The sequence below is a fragment of the Salvia hispanica genome, chromosome 6 (genome assembly GCF_029641045.1).
Source record: "Salvia hispanica isolate PSC_SH4W2 chromosome 6, Shi_PSC_v1, whole genome shotgun sequence".
NCBI classification, from domain to species: Eukaryota; Viridiplantae; Streptophyta; class Magnoliopsida; order Lamiales; family Lamiaceae; genus Salvia; species Salvia hispanica.
In genome coordinates this window covers 45,333,796-45,355,525 of record NC_142697.1, presented here as the reverse complement: position 1 = coordinate 45,355,525, position 21,730 = coordinate 45,333,796, and the positions used below count along the sequence as shown (strand labels likewise).

The following is a 21,730-nucleotide window of genomic DNA, read 5'->3' as shown; positions in this document are numbered from 1 at the left end:
CAAATTTAAAATTAATTAAGAACGATATTTGATGAATCCTGCTGAATGATTTAATATAGTATAAAAATATTTTATGATTATTAATATATGTAGTAATTTATAAATTAAGATGGAACATAAATCTATTTCGATTATATTATAAGTAAATTTTACAATCAAGAATTATTTTATATTTTAAATTCGAACCATCACTACAAAAAAAAAAGTTGTTTTGCAAGCACCAAAGTGCTTGCAAATAAGCATATATGCTTGCAAACAGTCATTTTGCAAGCACTTTGCAAGCAAAAAAGGTGCTTCCCATTTCGTTCGTTGCAAAATTTGCAAGAACATTAGCAAGCACATGTTTAAAAATTGCAAGCACATTGACTAGTGCTCGCAAACTGGATTGCAAATTCTAACGGTCAAATTAGTACATTGCAAGCATTTTTTGCTCGCAAAACTTCCTCCAGGTTGTCGCCATATTTAACTTTTGCGAGCATTCACTGTGCTCGCAAACAATAATGCATTTTCTGAATTCATTTTGCAAGTACCACTGTGCTTGTTGTTCAGCATTTAAATTTTAATATTTTTCTATTAAATTTTTGTGATTTTTTAAAAATTAATATTAGGATTTACTTTTTCAAATCATAATATGAAATAACTCAATTGAATGACAAAAAATTCAAATTTTACATAGATACAAAATATTGGTTCACACTTTAATTCAATCCCATTTTTCAGATTAAACAAGATTAGTTCAAAAAAATACTAGTTGTATATTGCATCCCCTTATAAACATGAAATCTCCCACAATTTAGTTCAAATCTATTTAAGCCACTCTTCCTAGGACTTGCTGACTAAGGACATTTACGAGCTCCCGCAATTCTGCGATCTCTTGATGCAAAGGCTGAACTCGTTGCTCGAGAAGCTCATCAACCTGCTCGGTGCTAAGGCCAGACGAGCTGGAAGATGAAGAGCCCGCAGTTGAGCTGGTAGCAAATGGAAAATACAACTTTGTAGCTTGCCCAGCTCCGGGGACCTGTTTCCTTTTCTTTACCCTCCCAAAAAGCTCCAGAAAAATAGCATCGTAATCTGGATCAATCCCTTCCTCACGCAACTCATCAGCCCTTGCCAAAACTCTCCTCTTCAAACAAAGATGATCTCATGAGCCAAACAGGTTTTATAAGCCAAACAGGTTTTATAATATCAATAAAATTCACTGAAGCTTAATAAAAATCTACAATCAGTAATCTACAATTTCAAATGACAAAACAAATCTCATGAGAATCCTATTTACAAAGAAGTCAGGCATCAACTGAATGACAAAACAAATTCACTGAAGCTTAATAAAAATCTACAATCAGTAATCTACAATTTCAAATGACAAAACAAATCTCATGAGAATCCTATTTACAAAGAAGTCAGGCACCAACTAAATGACAAAACAAATTCACTGAAGCTTAATAAAAATCTACAATCAGTAATCTACAATTTCAAATGACAAAACAAATTCACTGAAGCTTAATAAAACTCAAGCAAGTCAGGCATCAACTGAATTCTATCTACAAAGAAGTAAAATTTCAATAGATCAACTGAATATCAACATGAAAGGAAATTACCTCAATTTCTTTGGCTTCTTGTGAACATAACTCGTGTGAGTCCTTTAGCCTATGAGTCTTGAGAAACAGGTCCCAAAAATGAGGGAGCTTTCCCTGGTTCTCTTTAGCCTACAAACAATTTTAATAAAAATTTAACAGTAATTAAAAATGTAAACAATTGAAACTGGAAAATACAATTCTTACCATTTTTTTGGCTGTCACATCAAATGCAACACAGCCATTAGCATGTGTGGGAAGAGCCTTCTCTTTTCCCTGTCTGCGATTGTTGGAACATCTTTTGGAAGCCTTTATAGCATCAGCCGTATTCCATGCTTTAACATATTCATTCCACACGACCTCTGGGAAGTAGATTGGTTTCTGATTCTTCTTTTTCATTTTGCTGATGTAGTCGCCATACCTAGCTCTGCATTTTTTATTAAATGCATCTAACACGAGAGTTTGATCATACTTCTCGACGTTAGCATATTTCTGCACAAATAATAAAAGAAAAAGAGTGTTAGAACAACATATGAAATAAATAAATAAAAGAAAAGAAGTGTGTTCTAATGACAGTCAATGTAAATTCTAAAGACTATCCAATCAATGATGATAAATAAAGATGCATATTACCTTGAACTCCAGCCAATAAACACCAATGTGGTGCTTCTTAAGACTTTTCTGAAAGAAGGCGTCTGGGAGAACAATCTTATGGAAAACATCTCGACATATATTTGCTACATCTTTGGAAGGGGTCAGCCTGCACATCAATCAATGTATAGTTAGTAACTTTGAAAAAAATATAAAAATTCTGTTAACATATTCATCTTCTTACACTCCATTCTCTAAATCTATAAATTTTCTTCCGTATCGATCGGGGAGATCAGGTTGATCTTCATCCCCTTCTTCTTCCCTTTCTTCCCCTTCTTCTTCACCTTCTTCTTCTGGTGACACTTCTGCGTCAAAAAGTGTGAAGAGATTCTCTATCTCAGGAGGAACGTCCTCTAGATCCTTAAGAGGAGTGCCACGGGATGAGGCTCCTCTACGTCGTCCGGTAATTCCTCCTCTAGGCATTAAACTATAAGTTCAAGCATAAACATAAGTTATGCAGATTTCTATAGCTGAGCAAATGATGTTACATTTTTTTCTTACATGAGATGGGGGTGATTGGAGCCTGATACAAGTAAAACACATCCTGCAGCGACGGATCAGCTACAATTCTACCACAAACCTACGTCCAACAACAAAAAGATATATTAATACATATGAAACATTATGCAAATACACCAATATCCAAATAGAAACATAAAACATAGCTTAATCTTCACAAAATGAAAGCTATCAAAGAGGAATACATGTAATAAACCCTATCTGTTACAGGGATCTTCCTTTATACATTTTAAATTCAGTTCAGAAAACAGAGATAGCATAATTACAATCATATACTACTATCATTGATTAGGTGAAGTGTTTTCATCTCGAAATAGGTTTATCTCTCCAGGAATCAGATGGACAAAGTAGAGAAATCCAGAAAATACACATTAAACACAAGTACATCAAAATCCCTTGCTTTCTCACTCACTTCTACCATGTAAGGATGGAAAACCCCCTGAATTCAGTATATCACAAAGTTTCCGCCAGAATACACTAATTGAGTTCCAAACAAGTCAGCTTCAAATTTCAATACCTCGCAAATTTATCATTCCAAATTTTATATATATGAGCTCGAATTCAGAGAAACCTCATTACAAATACACAACAAAGAGTAGACTGATATGAGAAGAAAAACAAAGAGTAGACTAATAAAATTTTATAAGCTCTCCATTCATAGAAAATAGTTTATATGCATCAGATGTTCCACATATAAATTCATTCTTCCATCTGATCTCGAAGAAAAAAGCAAATCAAAGTATTGCAACTTGCAGTTTGTTGAACAGAGGTTAGGCGACACAGAGGAAGAAGATCAGTACCTAGGTCTCCAATGGCAGAGAGGAAGAGGCGGTAGCAGGCGGATTGAAGTGGTCGAGCGACAGAGGAAGAAGTGGCGGTAGCTGCGCAGCGACGGCGGAGAGGAAGAGGGGTAGAAATCACGGACTCGCGCTTCAAAATCAAAAAATTAAACAGAATTAAGAGATTTTGGCAACTTGTGGATCTACCAAATCGAAAATCAATTCAAAAATCAAACAAACCGGAATCTACCAAATCAAAATCAAAGACGAAAATCAAAAATCACTTGAATTAGGGGTTTTTGGCAACTATGCGAGAATGGAGAAAAAGAAGGAAATTGAATGGAGATGAAGATGAGTAGCGGAAGGGTTTTGTGAAATTGGAAATTGCAAATTAACTCTAAATTAGAAGTTAATGCGGAAGGGTTCGATTAAAATGGCAAATTAACACTAAATTAACTTTAAATTAACTCTAACAGCATTTCCAATAAAGATGGCAAAATCGTATACATTTTCGATTTTTTTGGAGAAGCTTATCAATGAATGATGTGAATTTCAAAACAAAATCGGAAATTGCAAAACATTAATAAGAAAAAGTTAATGAAGCCATTATTAGTGAAAAGTGAGATTTATATCAAAGTTTCAATATTATTTAATTCAATGAAATTTAAAAAGAAAAGCACTAAATGAAGCCAACCTGGATGGAAAATTTCATTCATCATCATCGTCCTCGTCCTCGTCCTCGTCTTCTTCTTCTTCTTCTTCTTCTTCTTCTTCTTCTTCTTCGTCCTCCTCCTCCTCTTCTTCTTCTTCTTCTTCCTCCTCTTCTTCTTCTTCTTCTTCTTCTTCTTCTTCTTCTTCGACCTCTCTCAAAATTGGAATCATTGTGCCGCTAGAATCACAACGTGCAGGGTCTATGAATCGCTCATCATCAGAAATTTCATGAACTTCCACTTCATCTTCTTGAAAAGCCGCATCTTCTTCTGCTTCTTTCATAGTGGTGTAACTAGAATCAAATTTCTTTGCTTGAACTTTGAGCACTGCTCGCCAATTTACCTTATCTTTTTTCTTGCTCGGAAAAGGTACAAAGTAAACTTGAGATGCTTGTTTGGCTAAGACGAAGGGATCATATTTCGGGTACTCCTTCAGTGTATTCACTTCTACAATTTTGTACTTCGGATGAACAATCGTACCACCACGTGGATGCGGAGTCGGATCAAACCATCCACAATTGAACAAAACAACTTTCTTAATCGGTCTTGCACGATATTCTACCTCCACAACTTCTTTCAAAATTCCATAGAAGTCATCCTCCTCATAATTGTAATTCGATCCTCTGATACATACCCCACTATTGACGGTGGATTTACTCTTCCCATAAGAGTATGTGTGGAATTTATATCCATTGACTATACAAACATTATAGCTTGTGACCTCGGTCAACGGTCCTTGTGACAGATAGTACAAATGACTATCACGAGGCAAGTTGTTTTGGCCCTGTATACCAAAAACTTGGTGAATAAATTACAATTTTTTGACAATTAAAAACATATAAAACTAAATATTATAAAAAAAACTTACATATTCATTGAACCATAATGCATAGTGATCTTCTAATTGTTGCTCTATCTGCGGCAAAGTTATTCCAGGATACGACTCGCGCAATTGCTCGATGAACATACTGCATTATTAAAAGAAATCAATAATTAAGTAACAAATATTTAATTCAATAATCGATTATTAATGAAATCAAACTTACTGCTCAAATTCCTTCGCTTCTTGAGTATTAAGCAATATGTAAGTATGCGCTGCTTTGTACTCGGCTTCTAACAAGAATCGTGTCCGTCCCTTCCCAACACATCTGGTATCATATGTGAAAATCTGAAGCATATCTTCGGGGTGAGTAGATCCTCCCCCGTCGTCATTACGAGGGACATCTCTACCTCGGCAACGAACATGTGACTCGAAGTAATGTGTGCAAAAATGAGATGCTTCCTCGGTCAAATACGCATTACATATTGATGCTTCCACAGCAGCCTTGTTCTTAACATTTAACTTCAGTTTGCGCATGTACCGTTCAAATGGATACATCCATCGAAAATGCACTGGTCCAGCGATCAATGCCTCATATGCTAAGTGGACTGGAAGATGCTCCATTGAGTCAAAGAAAGACGGGGGAAATATCATCTCAAGCTTGCACAAGGTAACCACAATCGACTCACTGTATTTTTTCATATCAACCTCCCGTATCACTGTGGCAGTAAGATCTCTAAAAAAATTGCTCAACTCTGTCAAAGGTTCCCATACAGTGTGTGGGAGTAACTCACGAAGTCCAATCGGTAGCAATCGTTGCATAAACACGTGACAGTCGTGGCTTTTCATACCGTACAACTTATGTTTCTTCATATCAATGCATCTTGATAAGTTAGAAACATAACCATCTGGGAATTTCAAAATGTTGAGCCACTTGAGCAATAAATTCATACTTTCTTTGTCAAGCGTGAAATTAGCCTTATGATATTTCCCGCCATATGGCCAAAGTTCAGGTCGTATACCAAGCTCTTGCAAATCTCTTCTTGCATTGGCATTGTCCTTCGTCTTGCCTTCTACATTCATGATGGTATTGAAGATATTGTCGAAAACATTCTTCTCTATGTGCATGACATCCAGGTTGTGACGAATCACATTTGTCTTCCAATACGGAAGATCCCAAAATATGCTTCGTTTATTCCATCCAAAAATCTTGCTCAACTCAGAGTTTATTTCCGCACCTTCATCAAATACTCTCTTGAATTCAAATTGTTCCAGATGATCAAGTATTTGTTCTCCATTTAAGAATGGAGGAGGACCAGAATGCTCAGTTCTGTTCTTTCTAAAGTTCTTTTTGTCTCTGCGGAATCGATGATTTATGTTGAGAAACCTCCTGTGGCAATCAAACCAAGTGGTTTTCCGTCCATGTTTCAAGGAGAAAGCTTGTGAGTCCTCCATACAATATGGACACGCACGGTGTCCAGATGTGCTCCACCCTGACAACATTGAATACGCAGGGAAGTCACTGATAGTCCACATCAACGCTGCATGTAGCTGAAAGTTCTGTTTTCTTGATATATCATATGCAGGGATTCCTTCGGTCCATAAATCGTTAAGCTCTGCGATCAAGGGTTGTAGAAACACATCAATATTCTGCTTGGGATTCTTCGGACCGGGCACAATCACAGTGAGAAACATGTATGGATTTTTCATGCACATCCACGGAGGCAAATTGTATGGAGTTAAAATCACCGGCCATACTGAGTACTGTGAACCAGATTGACCAAATGGCTGAAATCCATCTGTGCTAAGTGCTAACCTGACATTTCTTGATTCAGAAGCAAATAGGGGATGCGTCTTGTCAAATGTTTTCCATGCTGCAGAATCCGCTGGATGACGCATCTCCCCTGAATTCTGGGCGTGCTCTGCGTGCCATCGCATTGATTGAGCTGTAACTTCAGATGCATACAAACGTCTTAATCTTGGGCCCAAAGGAAAATAGTACATCTTCTTGAATGGACGGCAGCCATTACCCTTAAATCTAGCATGACCGCAAACTTTGCATTCTGTCCTATCTTCGTCTTCTTTCCAATAGATCATGCACCCTTTCATGCAACAATGTATCTTGAGAACAGGCATATCTAAAGCTTGCATCTGTTTCTTGCACTGATAAAAACCGTTAGGCATACGATTCGGTTTCGGCAAACGCTCTTCCATAAACTGACACAACTCGTCAATAGCTCGCTGAGACAATCGATGTTCAGACTTCATAGTCATTAGTCGAGCATTTGTTGATAACTCAGAATAATCACACCCCGCCCACAAATCAGACTTAGACGCTTCTAACATATTATAGAACTGTTGCGACTCATTAATGGGGGGCTCTGGCATGTACGTAGGCGGAACATATTGCCAAGGCTCGTGAGCACTTGATTGTACCCACGCATCGTGCACCATATGCTGGTATGGATTTGATGGTGTATCAAAATCCATGGATTCTGCCTGTGACGATGCTCCGACATCGGACGATGCTCCGACATCGTAATGATATCTCCAATCATAATAATTCCGAGTAAACCCCTTCTTCACAAGATGCTCCTTCACCGTGTCCGTATGAAAATATTTGTTATTATCACAGCGTTTACATGGACATCTAATTTTCGAGCCATCCATTTTAGAAGGGTGTTGAATAGCAAAATTTATAAACTCATCTAATCCATCAATAAAATCCTGATTAAATTCTCCAGTGGAAAATTTTCTCTTATACATCCACTCTCTTCCCGGAATAATATTCATTTTCACTATCCTATCATACAAAAAAAAAATCAAATCAAATAAAATAAAATAACATTTCAAATTATTTATGGAAGCATTTTTTTCTCCACGTTTTTTGTTTGATTTTTCCTAATACTTCTTGGGATCTAAATCGTTTTCCCATTAATGAATTGTAAATCTAATTGAGATTTTATACAAGAGCCAAGTAGAGCCACTCAATTATCCAATATCCTTTCTTTCTAAGCCACTAAATATATTATCCAGAGAGTCTAAGACTTTTGCAAGTAATTAATTACACATTTTATCAGTATTTTTATTTGGAAGAAAATGGCTAAGTAGATGAAACTTGATAGTTACTATAACAAAATGTTAATTCTAAATGTTGAGCCCGAGATTAGGTTATCACTATATGCCCTAATTCCAACTTCTACAATAGCTAATGATGGAGTATTAATTCAGTTATTCCAATATTTGTTTTAATTTTTAGCATTTCTCACCTTGAACAAAAATAATAAATTATTTAAATCATAGAATTAGAAGAGCAAATAAAAAATAAAAATCGTACCTTGTAATAATAGGAAAATGGCAAGCTTATCCAACCACGAGCAAAGAAACACGTTCAAATCGAAAAAATCGCTAGGAAGAAGGAAGAAAAGAGAAGAAAGAAGAAATGAGAATGAGAAAGAATGAGAGATGCAGCAGGTACAATCTGGATTAGATCTAACATTTGCGAGCACCATGAAGTGTGCTAGCAAATTTGTGAGCACATTTGCGAGCACTACAAACTGTGCTAGCAAACAGCAACCAAATTTGCAAGCACAATTAGTTTACACGCATTTTGTCGGTGTTTGCTACCAAACATGCTTTTGCTAGCACCGTGTGCTCGCAAAATAGCAAGCATAATTGGTTTGCTCGCAAAAGTTGTCGCAAATTTATTTGCAACCATCTATTTTGCATTTTGGTCGCTGATTTGGTCGAAATTCTACCAGATTTTGCAAGCACATGATGTGCTTGCAAATTTGTGCTTGCAAACTAGCGTTTTTTTTGTAGTGCATCCAATTTATTTCTATATTATTATTGTACTAATATTAATAAAAATTGAAAGGTTAATTCTATTTTATTTTTAGTTACTTTGTTTATTGACAGATTGTTGAGTGCACACACACTAATTATAGTATTAAATGTGATGCTATGCTTTGATTAAAGAGACTGGACAATATTGATTAAAGAGATTAAAACATTAAAATATAAAACTATCGAAGAGATTAAGTGTGAGATCGTGTGTGATGTTACGTGAGTCGATGCCGTAACGCCTATCAGTTTGAGTATCTTTACTAAATAGGAGTATATATTATTTACACAATTAAAAAAAGCCAAATGATTTATGTCATTAAAAATAAAACCTAAATCTTTGAGACCACATGATGATCACTGGACCTCATTAAAACCTTCATAGTGAAAAAACTCAAAGGGAAAAACACCATGAAGGAAAAAGAGTATCCGTCTAATAAAAATTTACGATTAAAGAAGAAAAATACATATTATAATCCCAAATTCAATCTCAGAAAAGATAAACAAACAGAAAAGCACCAGAAGAAATAAATTGCATTAGAGCTATGTGCGAAGTTGAAGTTGGGGATTATGTTGGGATATGGATCTCCAAGCTGGACCTTCCTTGTCCTCTCCATATATTTTTACTAGCTCTGATGAACCATAGATACTCAAGGACTGCAAAGACGAGGAGACTTTATGCAGGAGGCGATGCGGCAGCTTCTTCAAACTTGTACAAAACTTGATAGACAAGTGAGTGAGACATGGCATGATGGAGATGGCAGCAGATTCTTCTTCTTCCTCCGTTATGTCCTCCCACTCCTCCCATTTCGAGCACCATGAAAATGACATAAGCTTGAGTTTAGGAAATGCGACAACAACATCATTATCAGATGAAGATTCTATTCCTAAAAACTCTCGTCCGACAAGCATCAACTGCCCCGCACTCCAAATAATGAGAATTTCCAAGAAAGGTAGTTTCCCCATAGCTGGCAATGATGATACCTCATTCAAATCAGCCAGACGAATCTGTTTTATAGAGTTGAAGGGTGATGACATACATTGTGGAAGCCTGGAGCCCTTATATTTCGTGATTTCCAGTTTCTTCAACGTGTAATGGGGCACGAGAGCATCTACTACCTCCATCCACATTGATGATACTGATGACTGCTCTGTTTCATTCATCGCATCCACGAAAGATATTTCAAGTGTTTCAAGTTTTTGAAGGAGTGTCTTTACTTGTGCTGCTCGAGCATTCTCGACCAATTCCACCATTTCACTCATACTACTCAAGTGGATTTCCAGTTCTAGAGATTCGGCAAGATGATGGTGTAATTTTTTCAGAAAACCCAACTTGTTGTATTCACTTCCTACTTTGAATGAGTCCAGTTTCAGCATGTGGATATTACCTAATGCTTCAGGTAGGCAGTTGATATCAGTGTCTTCAATCGACAAGTATTGCAGTTCAACCAAACTACAAATGCTCTCTGGTAACTCCTTTAACTCTTCATTTCTACTTAAGTCAAGTTCTCTTAACTCAACCAAATTCCCAATTTCTCGTGGAATCTCTTCTATAGAGCAGCCTTCTAAGGAAAGAGTTCGCAATTCAACCAAACTTCCAATGCTTTCTGGTAACTGCTTTAACTCTTCATTCCCACTTAAGTCAAGTTCTCTTAATTCAACCAAATTCCCAATTTCTCGTGGAATCTCTTCTATAGAGCAGCATTCTAAGAAAAGAGTTCGCAATTCAACCAAACTGCCAATGCTTTCTGGTAACTGCTTTAATTCTTTATTTTCACCTAAGTCAAGTCGGCTTAACTGAACCAAATTCCCAATTTCTCGTGGAATCTCTTCTATAGAGCAGCCATGTAAGGAAAGAGTTTGCAATTCAACCAAACTGCCAATGCTTTCTGGTAACTGCTTTAATTCTTCATTCTCACTTAAGTCAAGTCGCCATAACTGAACCAAATTCCCAATTTCTCGTGGAATCTCTTCTATAGAGCAGCATTCTAAGGAAAGAGTTCGCAATTCAACCAAACTGCCAATGCTTTCTGGTAACTGCGTTAATTCTCCATTCTCACTTAAGTCAAGTCGCCTTAACTGAACCAAATTCCCAATTTCTCGTGGAATATCTGTTAGGCTGCACTGTGATAAGAGAAGAGCTTGCAAGAAATAAAGTCTGCATATGATTTCAAGGTCATCCTTTGACATGTTAGTCGAACTTATATCCAACCATCTCAAGTGAATTAACGCTTCTATTCCTACGGGAATAGGATGGTTAAATCTCTCAATTCTTACCACCCTGACACTTTTCATGCAATCGCAAACTTGACTACTCTCTTCCGTATACCAAGATAGACTACGATATTCTTGGACATGAGAAGCGAATGAAGGATCACAAACTTGACAACAACTTCTCTCCTTGTCATCATTCTTCCTAAGAAACAGAGCAAAATCATGTACTATATCATGCATTTTACACCATTCTATCTCCTCCCCAGACTCACTTTTCTCAATGTCTTGAAACAAACTACGCATTGCTAAATTTCTCAAGTTCTCTCGCCCTTTGAGTTCCACTTCACCATTTCCACTATCAGAGCCAAGATAACCTTGCGCCATCCACTCTTCTATTAGCACCTCCGCATGAATTCGGTGATCTTTAGGATAGACGGCACAATATGAAAAACAAAGCTTAAGAGTCGGGGACAATTCATTGTAGCTTAAAACCAAATGAGGAAAAAGCTTGACTTCATTATCATCCAACTCCCATATTTCACTTTTTTCTACCTGTATCCACCCTTGCAAATCCTTGAATCGCAAAAGTCTTCCCAAAACAACTGCAGCAAGAGGCAATCCCTTACACTTGCTAGCTATTTTCATGCCCACCCTCTCAAATTTTCTACATTCCTCCTCATTCTTTCCTGCTAGGGATGTGTCATGCAGCAATGACCAACACTCTCCGGGACTAAGCTCTTTTGGGTGATAGATATCATCGTCCAAAGTACCCATCATCCTAGCTACCCTTTCATTTCTCGTTGTCACCAGAATTTTACTACCTGCTGCACCAAGGTTTAGATTGATTTCCAAGGGTTTCCATTTGTCTGTGTCTTCTGTCCAAACATCATCAAGGATAAGAATAAACTTTTTTCCTGAAATAGATGCTTTTAGTTTTTGCAATATCAGTTCTAGTTTGGCATATGGAGGAATCGTTTCTTTTCCTACACTTTGAACAATATCTTTGGCAACCACAGCCACATCAAATGGATCAGAGACACATACCCAAATTTTTAACCAATCCTTCTCAAATTGAGGATCATTAAAAATAAGCTGAGCAAGTGTCGTCTTTCCAAGTCCCCCAGTCCCAACTATGGATAGAATTTGGGTACTATCAGCATCAAGCATCAGCTTGTTCACTATATCATTCTTCTTCCTCTGTATGTCCAACCCATGAACTTTATTCAAGTCAATCGAAGATGTGGATTGTTCTCGCACGAGATCGGTTGTAGGCTGAGAGTTGGGCTCAAATTTAAAATCATCTCTCTCCTTTAAAATCTGAGTAAGCTTGGCTTTCACATTTTCTATTTTCTTGTCAGTGTTACGGCGATGAACAAGTTTCTTGTAAAGTGAACCTATAGAAGGGATGAATGGGAAGCCAATCTTTTGCTCAGGCTTCACTGATGCTTCTTTCTCATTTTTGAGAAGAGAGTAGTTCCATTCATCCAAAATGTCGTCCATCTCATAAGCAGTAGCTTCGAGCTCCTTCAACCAACTCTTGACCCTTTTTTCCTTAACTGCTCTCTTTTCTGCGTCTTCTAACACTTCTCTGATCTTCTCGAGTTTCTTAGAAAGATCGAGAAGATCATCTTTCATGTTTTTCACTAAATTAACTCCATACCCAATCTTGTCTTCTATGAATGTTAAAACTCTCTCCACCAAATGAGAAATTACAGCATCAGCCATTTTCACTACTAACGAAGCTTTTCCTTAATAGGTTTTGGAGCTGCTTTTTTCACCTAACATTTGTTATAAAATGAAAAATATGGTTATTACATAATTGATAATACGTCATGGTTAACATTATGCCAAAAGTTATTTTATGAAATACCACATATGGTAATTTTTAGTAATATTTTGACTAAAATAAATAGATAGGAATCCATGAGTTCCATCCTAAAACCAATTGGTGATAGGAGGAGAGGCCATGAGATTTATATAGTGGAATAAGCTCTTTGTGTACACCGACGTGGGATATTGTTATATTCATTTTTATGTTTCAATTACCAACATAAATACTTCCTCCGTCCACAAAAAGTAGATCAAAAGTTTATCTCTCATACTTATTCCACTTTTTCTTCCGAGTATTTCTGTTTGATTATTCGTAAACAACATCAACCAATTAAGTTACCAACGATCAATTCTTGCACTTCTCCTTGTATGGTCATACCTCTAATTAAGGCTAATCTATAACATTCAACGGATTGATTAATTCAAATTCAGTTCCAACTAACTGATCAAGATTAATTTCTAAAGCAGTTTCAACAACTGCCTTATTGAGATGCTACTGGACAATGAATAAGATGGTAAGAAGGAGAAGCGGAACCGGTAGCATCGGCCCTCCATCAATAAAAGAGATGCAAAAATGGCAGCAGTCAAAAAACAAGGAAACTGGACAATGAAGAGAAGAGATTTTGGTCATTGCCGAAAAGGAATCGTTTAGGGACTTCTCCAGTATTTGATTTGTTTTTTACTTTCCTAAATATCTTTTTTATCTCCTCTCCCACCATGTCCGTTGTGCTGTCAAGCTCCCCTTGCCCCTTGGGTTTCTGGTGTTAATCCGACTTTAGATTTTCAAGAATATTTTGATTATTTCTAGTTATCTGATACCGATCGACTATCCGAAGTTTAAATTCTAATTGCTCATGTCATGGCAAGAATTGTTGGAGGCTATTTATCGGGAATTTGATCAAGATGCCAATATCTTCACCGAGATGAAAGAAATTCTCAATAAATTAACGGAGGCATTTGCATATTTAGCAAAATCAAAGTTTGATCCAATCATGACTTCCACCTTGAGGGCAAGGTGGACTTTCACCCTGAGGGCAAGGTGGAATTTCAACCGTGGGGGTTGATTGGGACTGATATGATTTACTTTCTAGTTTTTAATAGTTTGTTAAGATTTTATTTACTTTAATAGATTTACTGGACAATGAGGAGAAGAGGTATTGGTGACAGAGAAACTTAGGCATATAAGAGACCAGTCAATGATTTTAACCTAGCGTTCACCAATTGAATCTCTTGTTCGATTTAAATATGCATTTATAGCTCTAGATAGAGACAATCAAGATTATAGCTCTAGATAGAGATAACCTTGTAATATCTTTTTGCCTTTTATGCGTTTATATTGTTAAGTAGATCAATTTTCTTTTCGGATTTTCCTCTTGATTCTTTGGGTTAAGAGAGCCAAATAAAATAGCCTTTGAATAACCGATATACCTCTAACTAAGGCTCTAAATATAACTCTAAAATTCTACACGTTACTTCTAATTCAGTTCCAATAAATTTAAAACAATGAAGACTGGAAAGAGTGATGGCTTACTTAATTACCTCCACGTACGACTTGCACCTTTTGTGGCGGACGACCACGTGAGGCAGCCCCACGCCGCGGGTTAGGGTTGAGCGTCTGTATGTAGGAGCGACAAATTAAATGACCTTCAATTAAGAAAGAAAGATGGGTTGAATTTACCACATGGGTTAGCTTAAAAATGACATTATTACAAAAATAGACATAGAGAATCTTGGAATGAAGAGACAAATCAAGATAATACTTACTACTAATTTAGCCAAATTAAGTAAAGATGGATATTAGAGAATAAAGTAGAAATTTAGTCCTTTAGTAATTGAGAGAAGTATCATTTCAAGCCAACAAAATATAGTTCATATTATTCTCGTTATTTCATTTCGGGATTTATATTTCCGGATTTCAATTCTATTTTACAACAGAGAATGAAAAATGGAGTATCTTTGTGTCACAAATTTAAATAAAAATTCAGATCCAATAAGTTTAGTACAATGAAGACAGGAAAGCGTGGTGAGAGACCGTAACTAACCTGCTATGGGCAGTGTGACGGCCAACAGAGACAACGACGGGATGCTATGGAAGAAGCCACACGCTGCGGACTATTGTTTAGTGTCTGAATATATTTAGATTTAAAAAAAAAACAAGTTAAAAGGAAAAATCATGAATATGTCGAAAATTCGTGTATTTTTACACAAATGACTTCTTCAAGAAACAGATTTTTTTTATGATAGTTCAAATTTATTATTTACATTTTCAACGGATGCTAAACAAAATCTCTTATGACCGAATTGAGTTCATATGGATAAATCATAGAGAAACGAAATAGAGTTGTCTCCGATTATTACAAATAATTTGAAGAAAAATGAAATTTAAATCTATTCATTTTTTTATTGAACATGTTAACTAAGATATTGTACTAGATAAGATAGAACCAATTAATAATTAAAAAGTTAACAAAAGTTTATAATCTTTCACATATGAATAAAATGGCAAAAAATAGACACAAAGAATGAAAATAAAATAGCTTATTAATCAAAATTAATAACTTTATCTTTGTATACATTGTGAAACTAATTTCAGGTATCCCATAAATATATACCTTTGTGTCAAAAATTTAAAATTAAAAATAGACTGAAAAGAGTGGTGACATATATAGCATGCGTGACTTAACTGTACTGTGGCTGTGTGATGGCCGATCGACGGGGACGATGACGGGAGCGATGGGGCGGACGAATCACGGTGCGGGCTAGGGCTGTATGGATGTGAGACTCTGAGAGATGGATCTGCTTTTTTTAGGTCAATTTATATAAAGATTGGTGAGAAGCCAAGAACTGTCAAGATGGATCTACTTGGAAATTTCTAAGGCATTGTATGGAAACTGTATGACAGCTGACGTGGACAACGACCGCGCGGTGGCCTCACACGCTGGACGATCGTTGCTCTTTGACAATTAAACTGAGCCCATTAATACATTTCTAATCTACCAATTAATGTTTGAGTTGAGAGGAGTGAACAAAGGAACCAACCAATCAACATTCTTATCTTGAGGTAGAGCCCTCAACCAACTAATTAATATTAACATTATTGATGAAAATGACAATATTTGAAAAGTAGTAGTCATAGAAAATAAAAGTAAAATATCTTATTATTAAAATTAAAAACTTAATTTAATATATATAAGACGGGGTGGGCTTAATATAAGAGGCCCATAAAGTTGGGCTGCTTTTGCTATTGATTGGGCTTTTTAAGGTGGCCCAGTTCCGTGATTAGGTAACCAGTTATGAATATAACTGGTTTGATACTCCGTGATAAGCTTATCTTAACAGTTTATTAGAGCTAACTTAATATCTGCCTTCCAAGCTGAACCTTTCTTGTCCTCTCCGTATGTTTTTACTAGTTCTGATGAACGACAGATATCCAACCATCGCAGAGATGAGGAGACCTTACGCAGGAGGCGATGTGGCAGCTTCTTTAAACTCTCACCGTATCTGATATACAAGTATGTGAGACATGGCATGATGGAGATGGCCGCAGATTCTTCTTCTTCCTCCGTTATGTCCTCCCACTCCTCCCATTTGTAGCAGGAAGAAAATTTCAGTGTCTCGAGTTTAGGAAATGCAACAACAACATCATCACATGAAGATTCTATCCAACAAACATCAATTGGCAGTTTCCAAGAATTTCAAGAATTTCCAAGAAAGGTAGTTTCCCCATAGCCGGCAATGATGACACCTCACTCAATGAGTACAGATGAATTTGTTTTATATAGTTGATATTAACATTCACCACATCAATTAATTTAAATTCAGTCAACTAAGAGTGTGAAAAGATCGACTTACCTGTACGGCTACACTTCCCGGCTGGCCGATGGAGGCGGTGGGGCGGACAACGACTCGCGACAACCTCACTCTGCGGACTCTGAGGAAGGAGGCATGATCCTTGCGTTTTGATAGTATAATTGAGCCAAAACAATTCTAATCTGAATAACACTAGAAATAAAGTTGAAGGTTGGGTGGAATGGAGAATGGCATTGGCACCTACCAATTCTCATTATGCCTAAAATAATTATTTTAGTGGAGTATAAAGTCTACTTGATAAAATTTGAAAAAAATAAATTTGTTGTAATTTTTCACAATACTAAAGAAACTAACTATATATGATTCAAATGTAATTTGGTAGAGCTGGGTCTAATCGAATTAAATCATAAGAAATATTTATTCCGACTATTAAAAATAAAAATATGCATTTAATTATAGTTTTTAATGTTCTTTTCATACTTACATTTTTTCAATGGAGGTTTTCCCCTAATTATCAAGAAGAATAAGAAGAGAAGAAGAATAGGTGGTGAAGGCCCTCTGCTTATGGACTAAGATAAATATAAATAATTGAATAGTTGTTGTTAGACATTATTGAATTGATACGCCGAAATCAGATTCGGAGATTTGGTTCCCAATTATTATTGTTGATATTGTAGTACAAGATTAATGAAAAGAAACGTGGGAATATAATATAAATTTGAATAGGGGAAAGACCATATTCAAGATTGGGCTTAATATCGTTGACAGACCCATAAAGTTGAGCTGCTTCCTAAGGTAGCCCAGGCCCATAAATGGTGTGCATTTTACTCTTAGATATTCGTATTTTAAACTTGCCAACTAGCTAATCCGTTTAACAAGAGTACATATTAATATGTGTTTTTGTTTCATTCTTAATAGTTCTTCATTTATAATACATGCAATATACTATAATCGAAAATATTAATTATTTCTTAAATATAAATTTAAAACCAATTAATTACTGGTATTAGTATACAAATTTTTAAAAAATAAATAAGAACGATATTTGACAATTAAATTATAAGTAAATTTTTACAATCAAGAATTATTTTATATTTTAAATTCGAACCATCCAATTTATTTATATGCTATTGTATTAATATTAATAGAAATTAATATATGTACATATATTAATATGAATTGAAAGGTTAATTTTATTTACTTATTTATTGACAAATTGTTAACTGCACACACACACTAATTATATTACTCCATTAAATGTGATGCTATGTTTTGATTAAAGAGATTAAATGTGTGGTGGTGTGTGATATTACGTGAGTCGGTGCCGTAGTTAATTTCTTTGAAGTGCATTTTTTCAAACTCCATGTGTTTGATATTTGAGAGAGAGAATATTGAGTTTTGAGTCGCCAATGTTTGAGTAGCTCTACTAAATATCCATCTAATAAAAACACCATAAAGGAAAAAAGTATCCATCTATGATTGAAGCAAAAAATACATTTCATAATCCCAAATTCAATCTCAAAAAGTAAAACAAACAGGCACAGACTATTTGCAAAGTTGAAGTTGGGGATTCTGTAGGGAAATGGATCTCCAAGCTGAACCTTCCTTGCCCTCTCCGTATGTTTTTACTAGCTCTGATGAACGAGTGATATCCAACACAAGCAAAGACGAGGAGACCTTGCGTAGCAGGCGATGCGGCAGCTTCTTCAAACTCACACAGTCAGAGATAGTCAAATGAATGAGACATGGCATGATGGAGATGGCCGCAGATTCTTCTTCTTCCTCAGTTATGTCCTCCCACTTCTCCCATTTGGAGCAGTCATAAAAATTCAATTCCTTGAGTTTAGGAAATGCAACAACAATATCATCAGATGAAGATTCTATTCCTAAAAACTCCCTTCCGACAAACATCAATTGACCCACTTTCCAAAAGTTGAGTCTTTCCAAGAAAGGTAGTTTCCCCATAGCCGGCAATGATGATACCTCATTCATAGCCGTCAGACGAATCTCTTTTATAAAGTTGAGAGGCGATGACATAAACTCCGGAAGCCTGGAGCCCTTATATCCCCTAATTACGAATATATTCATGTTGTAATGGGGCATGACAGCTTCTACAAACTCCATCCACAATGAAGAAGATGATACTGATGACTGCTCCATTTCATTCATCGCATCCTCGAAAGATATTTCAAGTGTTTCGAGTTTTTGAAGGAGCGTCTTTAATTGTGCTCGTCGAGCATCCTCAACCAATTCCTCCATTTCACCCATACTACTACAGTAGATTTCCAGTATCATATATCCACTAAGAAGACAGTGTAACTTTTTCAGAAAACCCAACTTGTTGTATTCACTTCCTACTTTGAATGTACACAGTTCCAGCGTTCGAAGATTACTTAACTCACCTAATGCTTCAGGCAGGCAGTTGATACCAGTGCCTTTAATCTTCAAGATTTGCAATTCAACCAAACTACAAATGCTCTCGGGTAACTCCACTAATCTCCAATTCCAACTCAAGTCAAGATGTCTTAACTGAACCAAATTATAGATGCTCTCTGGCAACTCCTTTAATTCTTTGTTCCAGCTTAAGACAAGTTGTCTTAAATGCTCCAAATTCCCAATTTCTTTCTGAATCTCTTTCAGAAAGCACCTTTCTAAGGAAAGAGTTTGCAATTCAACCAAACTATATATGCTCTCTGGTAACTCCTTTAATTCTCTATTACCACTTAAGTCAAGTTGTCTTAACTGCACCAAATTCCCTATTTGTTGTGGAATCACTTCCAGAGAGCAACGTGCTAAGGAAAGGGATTGCAATTCAAGCAATTTACACATGCCATCCGGTAACTGCTTTAGTTCTCCATTCCCACTTAAGTCAAGTCGCCTTAACTTCACCAAATTCCCTATTTGATGTGGAATCACTTCTAGAGAGCAACTTTTTAAGGAAAGAGTTCGCAATTCAACCAATTTACACATGCTATCCGGTAACTGCTTTAATTCTTCATTACTACTTAAGTCAAGTCGTCTTAACTGATTCAAATTCCCAATTTCTCGTGGCATCTGTGTTAGTTGGCACCATGATAAGAGAAGAGTTTGCAAGAAATAAAGCCTACATATGATATCAAGGCCATCCTTTGACAATGCAGTAAAACTACAATCCAACCATCTCAAGTGAATCAACGTTTCCATTTCCACTGGAAGATAAATGCCAATTCTTAACACCCTAAGACTTTTCATGCAATCACAAACTTGACAACCTCTGTCTCTTTCATCAACAGGAGGTTTGTCGTACCACCTTAGACGCCTATATTCTTGGACATGAGAAGCCAATGAAGGATCACAAACTTGACAACTACTTGTCTCCTTGTCATCATTCTTCCTAAGAAATAGAGCAAAGTCATGTACTATATCATGCATTTTACACCATTCTATCTGCTCCCCCGACTCACTTTCCTCAATGTCTTGAAACAAACAACGCATTGCTAAATTTCTCAAGTTCTCTCGCCCTTTGAGTTCCATTGCACCGTTTCCACTATTAGAGCCTAGATAACCTTGCGCCATCCACTCTTCTACCAGAGTCTCTGCATGAATTCGGTGATCTTTAGGATAGGCGGCACAATATGAAAAACAACGCTTAAGAATCGGGGACAATTCATTGTAGCTTAAAACCAAATGAGGAAAAAGCTTGACTTCCTCATTATCCAGTTCCCATATTTCACTTCTTTCTACATGTTTCCACCCTTCCAAATCCTTGAATTGCAAAAGTCTTCCCAAAACAACTGCAGCAAGAGGCAATCCCTTGCACTTTCTAGCTATTTCCATGCCCACATTCTCAAATTTCCCACATTCCTCCTCACTCTTTCCTACAAGGGATGTGTCACGAAACAATGACCAACACTCTTCAAGACTAAGCTCTTTTGGGTGATAGATATCATTGTCTAAGGTACCCATCATCTTTGCCACCCTTTCATTTCTCGTTGTCACCAGAATTTTACTTCCTGGTGCACCATTTTGAAGAATGATTTTCAAAGGCTCCCATTTCTCTCTGTCTTCTGTCCAAACATCATCAAGGACGAGAAGAAACTTTTTCCCTAATACAGATGCTCTTAATTTTTGTAATGCCAATTCCGATCGGTCATTATCTGCAGGAATTGTTACTATTCCCACACTGTTAACGATATTTTTGGCAACCACAGGCACAACAAAGGGATCAGAGACACATACCCAAATTTTTAACCAATCCTTATCGAACTGAGGATCGTTAAAAGTAAGCTGAGCGAGTGTAGTCTTCCCAAGTCCTCCCGTCCCTACTATAGACAGAATTTGGACACTATCAGCATCAAGCATCAGTTTCTTTATTATATCTTTCTTTTTCCTCTGTATGTCCAACCCATGAACTTTCTTCAAGTCAATCGAAGATGTGGACTGTTCTCGTACAGGATCAGTTGCGGCGGGTTGAGAGTTGGATTCAAATTTAAAATCATCTTTCTCATTTAAAATCCGAGCAAGCTTGGATTTCACATTTTCTATTTTCTTGGCAGTGTCACGACGAACAGAAACCTTCTTGAAACAAAAACATGGAGATTGGATGAAGGAGCAGCCTATCTTTTGCTCAGGCTCAGCAAAATCTTTCATGTTATGTTTGAGAAGAGAGTAGTTCCATTCATCCAAAATGTCGTCCATCTCGTAAGCCGTAGCTTCGAGCTCCTTCAACCAACTCTTGACGATTTGATCATTCATTGCTTTCTTTTCTGCATCATCCAACACCATTCGGATCTTATTGAGCTTCTCGGAAAGATCACGAAGCTCCTTTTTCACACTTCTCACCAAATTGACTTCATATTGAACGTTATCTGTTATGATCTCCGTAAGTGTCTCCAACACTCGTGAGATTATAGCATCCGCCATTATCACTATGACTTGCACTTTTCCTTACTCTCTGCGTTTATGAGTTTTGATCTAATATTGTCATTAACATAATACATC

The 21,730-nt window shown here is 36.5% G+C and overlaps 4 protein-coding genes across 11 annotated transcripts in view; all 4 read right to left on the bottom strand.

Annotated features, from left to right (window-relative positions):
- The window catches only part of LOC148923910 (putative disease resistance RPP13-like protein 1), a 64,604-nt gene that overhangs the window by 34,335 nt on the left and 8,539 nt on the right, over positions 1 to 21,730 (bottom strand). The gene's annotated exons all lie outside the window — the stretch shown is intronic.
- LOC148923914 (uncharacterized) lies at positions 695 to 6,954 on the bottom strand. Of its 2 annotated transcripts, XM_089060180.1 has the most exons (8): positions 4,218 to 4,233; positions 3,545 to 3,674; positions 2,727 to 2,805; positions 2,410 to 2,652; positions 2,208 to 2,334; positions 1,782 to 2,066; positions 1,599 to 1,706; positions 695 to 1,123 (listed from the first exon to the last, which is right to left on the bottom strand). In XM_089060180.1, the coding sequence occupies exons 4-8, from the start codon at positions 2,646 to 2,648 to the stop codon at positions 809 to 811; spliced, it is 1,074 nt and encodes a 357-aa protein (XP_088916306.1). In that variant the 5' UTR covers positions 2,649 to 2,652; positions 2,727 to 2,805; positions 3,545 to 3,674; positions 4,218 to 4,233; the 3' UTR covers positions 695 to 808. The 2 variants fall into 2 exon arrangements, with proteins under 2 accessions (XP_088916306.1, XP_088916305.1); XM_089060179.1 differs by lacking the exons at positions 695 to 1,123; positions 1,599 to 1,706; positions 1,782 to 2,066; positions 2,208 to 2,334; positions 2,410 to 2,652 and adding exons at positions 5,102 to 5,201; positions 5,280 to 6,954 and having other exon boundaries at positions 2,729 to 2,805; positions 4,218 to 5,017.
- Positions 9,309 to 21,730, bottom strand: part of LOC148923912 (disease resistance protein RPP13-like) — a 17,254-nt gene continuing 4,832 nt past the window's right edge. Inside the window, exons 1-5 of one of the 5 annotated variants that reach the window (XM_089060157.1) lie at positions 16,793 to 16,998; positions 15,625 to 15,736; positions 14,983 to 15,066; positions 14,472 to 14,584; positions 9,309 to 12,888 (exon numbers count right to left, since the gene is read on the bottom strand). In XM_089060157.1, coding sequence (XP_088916283.1) covers positions 9,440 to 12,835 — 3,396 coding nt within the window. In that variant the 5' untranslated portion in view covers positions 12,836 to 12,888; positions 14,472 to 14,584; positions 14,983 to 15,066; positions 15,625 to 15,736; positions 16,793 to 16,998 and the 3' untranslated portion in view covers positions 9,309 to 9,439. Of the gene's footprint in view, positions 12,889 to 14,471; positions 14,585 to 14,982; positions 15,067 to 15,624; positions 15,737 to 16,792; positions 16,999 to 21,730 lie in introns of those variants that run through there. The other 4 variants (XM_089060159.1, XM_089060160.1, XM_089060161.1 and 1 more) reach the window with 4 other exon arrangements.
- The window catches only part of LOC148923909 (putative disease resistance RPP13-like protein 3), a 20,199-nt gene continuing 16,630 nt past the window's right edge, over positions 18,162 to 21,730 (bottom strand). For 2 of the 3 annotated variants that reach the window (XM_089060164.1, XM_089060162.1), the window contains exon 2: positions 18,162 to 21,703. In XM_089060164.1, the coding sequence (XP_088916290.1) occupies positions 18,296 to 21,652 (3,357 nt within the window). In that variant the 5' untranslated portion in view covers positions 21,653 to 21,703 and the 3' untranslated portion in view covers positions 18,162 to 18,295. The remainder of the gene's footprint in view (positions 21,704 to 21,730) is intronic. The other variant, XM_089060163.1, reaches the window with a different exon arrangement.

Excerpts from the sequence above, each read along its gene's own strand:
- LOC148923914 (XM_089060179.1), bottom strand. The coding sequence starts at position 6,952 with ATGCGTCATCCAGCGGATTCTGCAGCATGGAAAACATTTGACAAGACG. Across the intron at positions 5,202-5,279 it reads GAAGCGAAGGAATTTGAGCA|TATGTTCATCGAGCAATTGC; the intron begins GTAAGTTTGATT and ends TTAATAATGCAG. Across the intron at positions 5,018-5,101 it reads CATTATGGTTCAATGAATAT|GGCCAAAACAACTTGCCTCG; the intron begins GTAAGTTTTTTT and ends TTTGGTATACAG.